At 35.5% G+C, this 10,991-nt stretch overlaps 1 protein-coding gene across 1 annotated transcript; it reads right to left on the bottom strand.

The window, feature by feature from the left end:
• Nucleotides 1–3,898: 3,898 nt before the first annotated feature.
• Nucleotides 3,899–9,406, bottom strand: LOC121418193 (nucleic acid dioxygenase ALKBH1-like). Its single transcript, XM_041611921.1, has 5 exons — nucleotides 9,211–9,406; nucleotides 7,315–7,432; nucleotides 6,227–6,389; nucleotides 5,543–5,824; nucleotides 3,899–5,075 (listed from the first exon to the last, which is right to left on the bottom strand). The coding sequence occupies exons 1-5, from the start codon at nucleotides 9,325–9,327 to the stop codon at nucleotides 4,220–4,222; spliced, it is 1,536 nt and encodes a 511-aa protein (XP_041467855.1). The 5' UTR covers nucleotides 9,328–9,406; the 3' UTR covers nucleotides 3,899–4,219.
• Between the last annotated feature and the right edge of the window lie 1,585 nt (nucleotides 9,407–10,991).

Below are 10,991 nucleotides of genomic sequence, written 5' to 3'. Positions count from 1 at the left end.
ATAAGGACACTTTTGAACTTTCATTGGTGAAATTGAACGACATGATGTACAACTTTGGTGATTTTTTAAAAGATATTTTTCAAATAAAATAGATTTTTCACATTGGGCAAGGCAAGGATAACTGCCATATCCACCAACCGATGCTGGGTACGGCCATGGAGATGACCTCACATAAGCATGAAACAAGGTCTAACACCACAAGCTTACCCTTATTTTAAGTGTTAGAATAATCAGCCGTTGTGGCCCCGTGGATTAGTCTTCTGACTTTGAAACAGAGGGTCGTGGGTTCGAATCCCAGTCATGGCGTAATTTCCTTCAACAAGAAATTTATCCAAACTGTGCTGCACTCAACCCATGCAGGTGAGGTGAATGGGTACCCAGTAGGAATAAATCCCTTGAATGCTTTGAGTGCCTAGGCAGCCCAGCTAAAGCCGGGGGTGATAATAATAGCAGGACCCACTGGGAGAACGGTCTTCAGAACTGAAGTGGCTTCCCTGGATAAATATACCTTTATTATTATTATCATTATGATCAACCCCCCCCCCACACACACACACAAGTAAAAGAGTTCAGAACAATTCCAGCGGATATGGCTTCGTCTTTTTCATGTCGATTTACTCACCCTCCCCTTTCCTTTTAGAGGGGGGGGGGGGGGTGTTAAGCCCCCAGCGCCCCTCCTAATAAGAAATATGCTACTCGGAATAATAGCTTTTTCGCATAATTATGAACTAGTAAAAAGTGGTGAACTTGTTGCAAGGGATAGATTGGTATATGCAAATATTGAATGTGTGAATTTGGTGAATCCAGAAACTTGAGAATCGGGAATCATCGACTCCATTGAGTGGGTTTTATTATCATCAATCTTTAATCTCATAACAGTTATTCCATGTCATCTATCTCTCCCTTTCTTTCTTTCTATTCTTTCGCTCTCTCTTTCTTTCTTCTTTTTCTTTCTTCCTGTTCTTTCCCTCTCCCTTTCTTTCTTTATATTCTTTCGCTCTCTTTTTTTTTCTTTCTTTCTCTACGTATGAATTGGTACACAGTTCTATTAATTTATGCCATACATTCTTTTTCAGTGTGCTAATATCACTACCATTACAATGATTCATCATTCATTCATCATCATCATAATCATCATCACCATCACCATCATTATTTTCATCATTACCATCATCATCGCCATCAACATTACCATCATCATCATCATCATCATGACAATTATCATTGCAAACCTCCTCATCATAATCACCATCCTCATCCTCATCATTTTCATCATCATCACCACCACTATCATAATCATAATTTTCATCACCATAAGACCATTGGAATAACTCACAACCCTCTAGGTGACTCTTGAAATATAGGTATATAGTATAGTTCTTGCTTGTATATCATTACATACAAGTATGTATGTAATGCAGAGTATTGTAACGATATGATAATAGAGAATATGAATATAATATAAAGAAGTGCAAACTACCATGTTTTACGAGATACTATTATTTACTTCCTACCAATGGTGTACAGATTGGAGGAGGGGAGGGGCTTAAGGGCTATGGACCCCCTAAAGATTTCAAGGTCGAGATAAAAGGTGAAGTCAGTGAGAAAAGGGGAGGGAAAAGGGTGAAAATGACATTATTTCTTAACTACTATATCAAAATCTATCACAAAATAATAATAAAGGATTCTTTTTAATTCACTCACTTTGCTTTCTCACAGCTTCTTAGACATATTGCCCAAATAAGCCATGCATGGCACCCTCGAATGAAATTTCTGGCTCATTATACCACCGCTTCCTTGGTTTATAAAAACATAAGGTACACAATAAATCTTCCATTGCAGGATATTTTATTAGTGTCATTGTCATATAAGACCAATAAATAACACTTCTAAATGACTCTATATCAGGAGAACTGACTTTAATGGCCCTTACAAAGATAGCAAACATAAGGCCCATTGCACATGTTTTCTTTGTAAAAACAATTCCATAACTTCAGTAATATCATGGAACATTAACCAATAAATTTTCAGGCTCATCTTATTTATTGAGTGCTTCTTCAAAATATATTCGTATAAAATTTATACAACAATTCAATATATAAACAAAACCAAAATGTCACTACTTTATACGGTATTTCAATGAGTACTACTTTTTTCCTAAGCATCAATCTTGCAGAAGAAAATTTACTTTCAACCTGTATGAGATATGAGTCAAATAAAAAGAAATAGCACTTCAATAATGTTGAACTCATCGGGCATCTCACAACAAAATTTAACACAATATTTAATTTCAGCCCAGTTGACACTGCAGTGAATTACATTTATATTGGTGACATACATTTGGGAAACAGAATTAAATTTGGTGAACCTTCATGAGGCTCTCAAATGGAACAAAATAAAATCAAAATCAAATCAAATAAATAAGAAGCATTGTTTTGTGAGTTTTGAAAAATATGCATAAATTAGCAAATTCAATGAGTTTCAAAATTATGTGTAGAAATTTAGTATCCCCACTTACAGCTATCATACAAAGCAAACAAAATTGAAACTGATCACCAAATGAAGGAGAAAAGGTATTTTTGTGTGATTTATGAATAAATTTTGCATTTATGTGAATTTTTAAAAATATGCATAAATTAATTTTGCACAAAAAGCATAAAAAAATTTCTAATCAAATTTCAAAATTAAAAGTTCTGTATAGAAGTTTGGTAAACCGCATAAAGCTCTACCAGATGGAAGCAAAAAAAAAAACGGTCAACAAATAAAGATGAACAAGCATTTTATGTGAATTTTGAAAAATGCGCATTAATTAGCATATTGAATGAGTTTCATAATTCAATGTAGAAATTTTGAATCCCCCACATAGTGCTATCATATAAAGCAAACAGAATTGAAACCAGACTTAAAATGGCGAAGTAGAAGCATTTTGAAACTGTGGACAGACGCCACGCCATAAGCTCATCTCTGTTGATCTAAACAAATTCATTGTTGATAGTTTATTTCTGAAGATACTGTGCATTCTATGATTTTGGTAAGTGAATGTCTTGTTAACATAGACTTTTATCTTAATTTATGCCCCCAAATTGCTTGAGTTTAAAGGAAAATTGCAAGCTCAATGCATAATCAAGTCAAAGTGAACTCAGAGTTGTAGTTAATGAAAAATACGTATGATTTTATTATTTGTAATACATTCTTACAGTGCTGGCAATGATATAACTAGACATTTTGAAGATTCTCATTTTCATTAAATATTGGGAATATGAAACAATTTCCATTGAATTATCAAGAAAATGATTTGCCCGATATATCCAAAATGAATATTTCAGTACACCTCTAAGCCACAGGAGAGGAAGTGGTCTTTAAAGTCTATTATTAAATGATGTCTCACAGAATCCATATATCAAATTTTATGGATGCTATTAATCTCTTAAAAACTTGATCAATATTTGATCAGGTATATAATCAGATTCAAACTAATCACTATTGCTTGGTAAGCAAATGAAACTGTCTTCCAAGAGGTTGATTTTATGAATGTAGCTGTATAGCAAAAGTATTTGATCAGAGTGGTTTCTGATCGGAAAATCATTATAAAATTTTTAATTTCATCTTTCATTGTCATCTAACTTATGACCTACATTTATAAGTGATGAATAGATTAGAAGATACAATCTCTTATCTAAATATGATCATTGTATACTTATTCAACAGCCTTTTAATGAGTTCAGCAGAAATAACTTCATAATACACCCATACTGATAAATCTCAATGGGGGTAACTTGTAGACTTGATTACTCATGTCCAAGTTTCATGAACTAGATCCATAAACTTTTAAAGTTATGACAATTTTTTTTTTTTAAATAAGGTCTCATTGATTTTTACTTCACAAAATTTCTTTCTACTTCACATTATATGGGGAAGCTGCTCCCAAATAATGTCACAATTCACAAAAAAACTAATACATTTTTAATCTGTGATCAATTTTCCCCAATCCTTTACCAGTACTTTTCATTAATCATTCTGCTATTCTTGCAATAATTTTAGGTCATGTTGAATTTCCCTTTAATGCCCTCACAGGTTCTTTTCAGTTTTTAAAGGATTTTTTTTGTCATTTCCCCATCAAAGTGTTTAAATCATGTACATAATAATGGTAAAGAACAAGTATTTATGAAATTCCAGGAATTATAATTCCATCAAACAGAGTTAAAACAAAGATTCTGAGTTATTTAGAGTTTACTTTAGTCCTCTTTGCATCACTACTATGCACCAAATCTCCATCACTCTCTCCTCTCCTTTCCTTTTCAGGAAATCCCTTACCTGGCCCAGTCACTTGCCTCACACTGATATTTATCCTGCCATGTTTCAGGTATTCCTCAAATTCTTTCCACAGATCCTCTCTAGATAGACTTCTAATTGCACTTGGTATGTTTTTGGATACCTCAGAAATGTCAGTAATGCAGGGGTCTGCTGAGTTTGAAGGGTTAGTCCTAGATGCAGAGACAGTATCTGTGACAGATGTTCTCTTGATGCAGCTACCTAGACGTTCACATGGCTCATCTGGAGAAGAATTGTACGGACAATGTTCAAGGGCGTTCTTTGGTCTATGTTCAAAATCGGCATCAATTGCTGCATTGCATGTTTCGTTACACTGATCATTCATGCCATGTTGCGAACCTCTCAGAGCAAGGTTGTTGTTTGGTCTTTGATTCCCTGTGGCACTTGATGCAACAGAATCTGAAAGCTTTCCAATATCTTTAATATCCGCATCAACTGCTGCTTTACATGTCTCGTCACACAGATCCTCTATATTCTCCTGTGCTGTGTGATCTCCAACATTCAGAGTGCTTCCAGTGACATATTCTTCTTCTTCACTCTCTTGTTGGTGCAGATCATCAGTTAGGTCAAAGCACCGTGGAAGCTGACCTTCCTTATAGGCATACATGATCCTTGGTACAGCATGATAGGCAAGCCTTGATGCACCTCCCAGGACAATGACATCACCACTCCTTAAGTGCAAAGCCATTGGCTTGGTAGCTTTGGTAGTGCCTCCCACCAAGAAGATAGCTGACTGTCCAAGGCTAATTAGAAAAATTACAATGGTAAAAAATTAATTAATATCTCATATAAGCCCTCTAGTCTGAGCCTCTGGGGCAGTACCAAATACTCTTTTGTAGCTTAAAGTACAGATAGAAATTGATATGAATTACCTCCTGCAAAACATAATTTAGGATTGCTAATATAGAGGCTTCCATAACAAATAATATTCCATTTTGTTATTGTTCAAGATCTAAAATTCTGGAGAATAACTTGCAAGGACAATACAAAGATCTTACTTGAAATATGTCTGACACTGAATAAGAGACAAATATGGGGTTTCATAAAGTTACAAACAACTTGATGCACGACCGGTGACCCTTTCCTGTGAGTTAAATCAACAACAATAGAAATTTGGCGATTATCATTACCACAAGAAAGGATCACCAGTCGTCCATACAGTCATGCATAACTTACAAACAGCTTTATAAAACAGCCCCTGGCACTTTACCTGTATGAAATGAGCGGAGCAGTGAGGTCAAATTCTGAATGATCGGTATGACCTCCAAGTGTCGAATCCATGTGGTAAAAATTCACGATGCCTGCCTGAGCCTGGAATCGAGGGTAGCCAAGTACCTCGGCAATCAGGGCTGTCATAAGACCCAGGTCCTCTGGGAACGGGGAGTACTGGTCCTCGTTGTAGACCTTGTTGTCCCAGTCATAGTGGTAGCCCAGGGTCACCCATCGCAGCTGGTCCATGACAGTCTTGTCTCTGGTCTTCTGACTTTGGGAACTGCAAAAGGGAAGAAGTACACTATTTAGTGTCTGTATGTTCAACAACAGTCAATAATATCATATTTAATCGGGGTAGCCACTTTAGTTTCAAAAAATGTTCTACCAGTGGACCCTGATTAACAGGATAAGGTTTCATGAAAATGCCAGATTGGTACATTCAAATGCACTATCCGACTATTATAGGCGAGTCTTTTAAAGATTTTTTTTTAAATGAATGCCTTGCAAAAGGAACATATTTGGGAGCCAGTAACACATATCTTCACAACTGATTTTTTTGGCTGTTTTTTACAACTGAACATACAAAATAATCATTGCAATCAATTGCAGAAACCAACCCAATGATCAATTGCTAAACTTCATGTTACAGGGCCTTGAGAGCATCAATCAACAAGGAGCATACCTGTCCTTCTTTCTCCTGGTCTGCCACGGATTACAAAGCTGATCAGGGTGATGGTGCGTGTCTAAGTTGGTAACGTTGGGTTTACATGGGTAGTCAGCTAGGCAGCGTTTCACCCAGTATCTTTGAGCTCCTGGCAGGAAGGGATTCCTGATGAATTGAAATCCTGAGAAAAAACAAAGGGATAAATTCAGGAGGAATGAGAATGATAGCGAGACCATGAAAGATTGTGGAACGAGGTGGATTGAACACACTCGCGCAGTACATTGAAAGGGCCCACCACTGTGCGCAAACAATATGGAGCATGAAATGGAACCTGCCTAGTTCTGCCTAGTCTGCAGGCACAGACCCTGATTCAAATTTTGATTAACAACTGTGTCTCCATGCAAAGACTATCACATACAAGAGAGGGCCTTCACAGGCATGACCCTTAACTCGAGAGAAGGGTTTGGAAAGCAGGCTAAGTTCTGCCACTGTGCGTATATGCACATCCATGTATACATGAACGTAACCTTGGAGATTAGTATAATCCTTTCCACCCATACTTCACACCAAGGCACACTTGGTGCCGCGCGAACTTCGCATTTCATGCTCAAACAATTAATGCACTGTTTCGCTGCCTGAAAATAATCCAGCACAGAGGGGTTCATGGCCCAGCGCACAAAGAGATAAACATGAATAAAAACACGAAGCATGCATGTTTTGGTCAATGATGGGTCGTACTGGGGCCCAATTTTAAAAACTTCATATCATTAAAAAAAACTGCAATAACAGTTAAAAGCTACTGAAATCCTTCAATTTGATTGGCTGATAGTAAAGCTGTAACAGAAATTGTTATCATAAGGGGTCTTCATGTAACAGGACCATGGTATAGGGTATGGCTAAGCCTATGGAAAAGGCCATAATATGGGTAGATTATGAGAAAATATGATTAACTTAAAAGAGTAATTATGAACATAAATACATATCAATGGATTAATAACCAATGCAAATAAAAATGCAAATATTATTATACAGGTGGTTAGAAAATATCACAATTTCATGGGAAAAAAAATACAAGGCTAAACCACCTGAACAACAAAATGATATACCTGGGAATTCATGAGTCCCATAACACTGCCATTCACTGGGATTTTTCAGGCCAAAGCTTGCTGCTTCTGATCTTGTCTGCTTGGTGTCATCCTCTTGGGGAATCTGGAATCTATAGAGCTTGAATGGAATAGGATATTTAAAATTGCTTTAGTATGCTAACAACTCAACTTACACAACTATATCAAATATACTGATAATTATGTCATAATTGCAGCATAGTATATTGGAAAGCATAATTAGGTGACTAAACCACAAGATTTCACATAAGATAGTAATCATCGATCTCTTTATTTTCAATCAAATTTAAAAACATGAAATGGTGTAACCAGGCTACACCATCATTCCCTTATCACAAACAACACCATTATCATAGTTTTAGTAGTTGGAATCTATTAAGAATCGTAAAAAATCTATAAGAATCTTGTCAAAAGGGATGAGTATGGAATGGAAGTGTCCATAAACTTTTGAGTCCCAATTAATTTGATGGAGAGTTTACATACCTAAACTAGGTAGATGTTATTGATTCTTCATTATAAGGCACAAATTGAATTTAAGACTAATCAAAATAAGAGTGGATATATATTTTCCTTGTCTTTTGATTATAATTCTATTCTTTAAATAAGTTCACAAGGCAAAAATGATTAAAAAAATAAATGAATAGATAAATTAATGAATACATTAATAAATAAATACACACATAAACAAATGAATGAATGAATAAAGAGATATATACATGTATAGGAATTCACTAGTCAGACAGACAAATAGACAAATGAATAAGTGAATAAATAAAATATTGCCATGAAAGCAAAAAAAAAAATAGGGAGTTGAGGGAGAGAGGGAAAGGATAAATGAGGAAATGATGATGATGATGACGATGATGATAAAACATAATTTAATGAACAGAAAAAAAGAAAGAATACTGAGAAGAGAATGGGAGAAATAAATAATGATAATAAAACAAGGTGTTTTTAGGGTATTAAAGGGGAAAAGAACTAGAATATAAAAATTGTAAAAATGAACAACAAAAAATAGATAAAAGTAGAATACTAGTAGTACACTCTGGTAAAATTAAAGGAATGGAAAATCAAGGGGTGAATTATTGAAATAGGAAAATAACAAAAGTTAAGGGGGAAAGAACAGAACAAATCAAGAAAAAATTATGAAAAGCAAGTACAAGACAAGTGAGAAATCAATGGGGAAAGCATATACAAGAACAAACAAAAGCAGCAAAATCAACAATAACAAAATTAAAGCAACAAACTATGAGTACAGCCCCCAAAATTGCTGTGAAAGTGTGAATAATTTTTTAGAGCAGAAAATAAGATTTAGCACACAATGGTATCGTTTCGTCTTGTCCAGGGGCAGATTCAAGATTTTTCAATAGGGGTAGGGGGGGGGGGGGGCACATATCAAAGATGAAAATTTGGCAAGCCAAAAAAAGAAAGTTATCACTTTCAAGAGGGGGGGGGGCACACTGTTAGCTGTTCTGGGTAAAAACGGCCTAGATGATCTATTAAACAATAATGACAATGGCTCTTAAATACTAGGGTGCACAGGCAGAATGTGCCCCCCCCCCCATGGATCCATCACTGGTCTTATCTTTCTGTTGTTGCCCATAATCAAAGTGTTTGTGTCACTGTTATGTTGATTGCAAAGTTGAAAAAAAAATGCAGTGGTACATATTCTATTTCTAATTGGTGATTTGGCCAATGTGAAATTTCTACACTACCAACACAAAAATGTGATAGAGCCAATTCACTTGCGTATCATCAAAATCGCACGCACTGATAATTGTCGATGGGCTCCACACACATTTTTGAAGGACCAGTCCCTTTTTAGGTTATTACATTTTAATGAACAGATGGGACTGGACTCATTCTCCGCGGACTTACCATTTTCTCATGTCCATCACTGTCTGTGTCAAGTACTTCCTTAAAACAAGGAGGAGGAGATTTTTTCTTGTAACGCTTGAATTCTGGTCGGAAATTATCACCAGAAGCACCTTCCATGTCTATTTTTCCCCTCTCTTATTTGGCCGATCCATGCTTACTAAGGATCCATAGGGGCTGCCATTTTGAATATATTATCGACGATGAGGTTTTTATTTCAACAGTACAAAGTGTCCAACAAAATACATCATCAATTTTTATTTCTTTTCTCTTACTTAGTTTTGTTCTCATCATTTTCTTTTAATTAGATATCCTTGATACATAAGACAACAGTTAAGTAATCATTGTAATAAAAGTTAAAGAATGATTGTGTAGTAGCGAAACAGTATTCAAAAATGAAGAAAAACAAAAATATTCACAAAAAGTCAACATCACCGTGAAAATTAAGGTAAGCGGTGCCGCAAAACAAAAATGAATGTCAGAAACTGAGGAATTGAAGAAACGCAGGGATGGGAGAGAGAGAAAGAAAGAGGGAGGGGGGCATTGAAATATACGAATGACGTATAGATGGGGTGGGGGCTGGGGGGCCATGACCTCCCCCTTCCAAAAAATGAATGAATGAATGAATAAATATATTAATTAATTAATAAATAAACAAATACAAATATAAATAAATAAATAATAATTGAAAAATACTATATTATTTAATAATGATTAAAAAAATTGAGAATCACCACCAAGAAATTATTCAGAAACTATGAAAGAGAAATAGCTCTCAATCATGATGTGAAGTCCAACCCCAAAGCCTTTCGGCAGTATGCCCATATCAAGCTCAATACATCCTGTCGATTTGGGAAAATTAGAGGGCCAGACGGAATCCCCCTCTATCAGGAGATGCAGATGCTTTGAATGAGTTCCTTGCAACCACCTTGACTGATGAGGATAAGAGTAAGGCATCCATTCCGTCACTTGCTTTAAAGTACCCAGTAACGCCATTAACTTCCATCTCCATCTCAGAAAATGATATCTATAAGAAACTAGTGAGTTTGTCAAAATATAAGAGTGCGGGACCAGATGGCATCCACCCATGTGTTCTGAAGGCAACTGCTGCTTTTATCGCAAAGCCCCTTGCCTTGATGTACAATGTATCACTGAAAGAGGGCAAACTACCGAGTGTCTGGAACAGGTCAGTCGTGTGAGGTACACTGGTACTTTACATGACTGACCTTCAAGACACTTCTATTTCTTCTTTTTCTTCTTCTTCTTTCTCTTCTTCTTCTTCTTCTTCTTTTTCTTCTTCTTCTTCTTCTTCTTCTTCTTCTAATTCTTCTTATTATTATCATTATCATCATCATCATCATTTTTATTAATAATATTATTGTTATTATTATCATTATTGTTATTATCATCATCATCATCATTGTAAATATTATTTTCCTCCTTCATCTTAACCTTGTTCATCTTCTTCATTTTATTTTTTTTATCATCTTCTTCTTCTCCTTCTCCATGTTATTTTTACTAATTATTGTCCTCTTTATCGTAGCCATGGTTAAAAAGAAATATCTTATAAAAAAAGTCATTAGTCAAATTAAAAATTTTGTGCCATTTTGTTTCCGAAAAATATTATTAAAAAAAAAAGGTCATCAGTCAAAATTGTTGGCCATTTCCTACCCCCCCCCCCTCCTTAAAAAAAATTGCTTTTCTCCCCTATTTGTTCTTTCTTTTGAAAATTTAGGGGTTCGATCGACCCCCGACCCCCTGGCTACGGGTTTGTATAATTCAAT

The sequence above is a fragment of the Lytechinus variegatus genome, chromosome 7, assembly GCF_018143015.1.
Source record: "Lytechinus variegatus isolate NC3 chromosome 7, Lvar_3.0, whole genome shotgun sequence".
Lineage (NCBI taxonomy): Eukaryota > Metazoa > Echinodermata > Echinoidea > Temnopleuroida > Toxopneustidae > Lytechinus > Lytechinus variegatus.
The sequence above is the reverse complement of the archived record's forward strand: the minus strand, read 5'-3'. Positions and strand labels throughout refer to the sequence as shown.

Coding starts and splice junctions, on each gene's coding strand:
- LOC121418193 (XM_041611921.1), bottom strand. CDS start 9,327: ATGGAAGGTGCTTCTGGTGATAATTTCCGACCAGAATTCAAGCGTTAC. Junction 7,433..9,210: donor GTGATGGACATGAGAAAATG/GTAAGTCCGCGG, acceptor ATTCCATTCAAG/CTCTATAGATTCCAGATTCC. Junction 6,390..7,314: donor TGGGACTCATGAATTCCCAG/GTATATCATTTT, acceptor GTTTTTTCTCAG/GATTTCAATTCATCAGGAAT.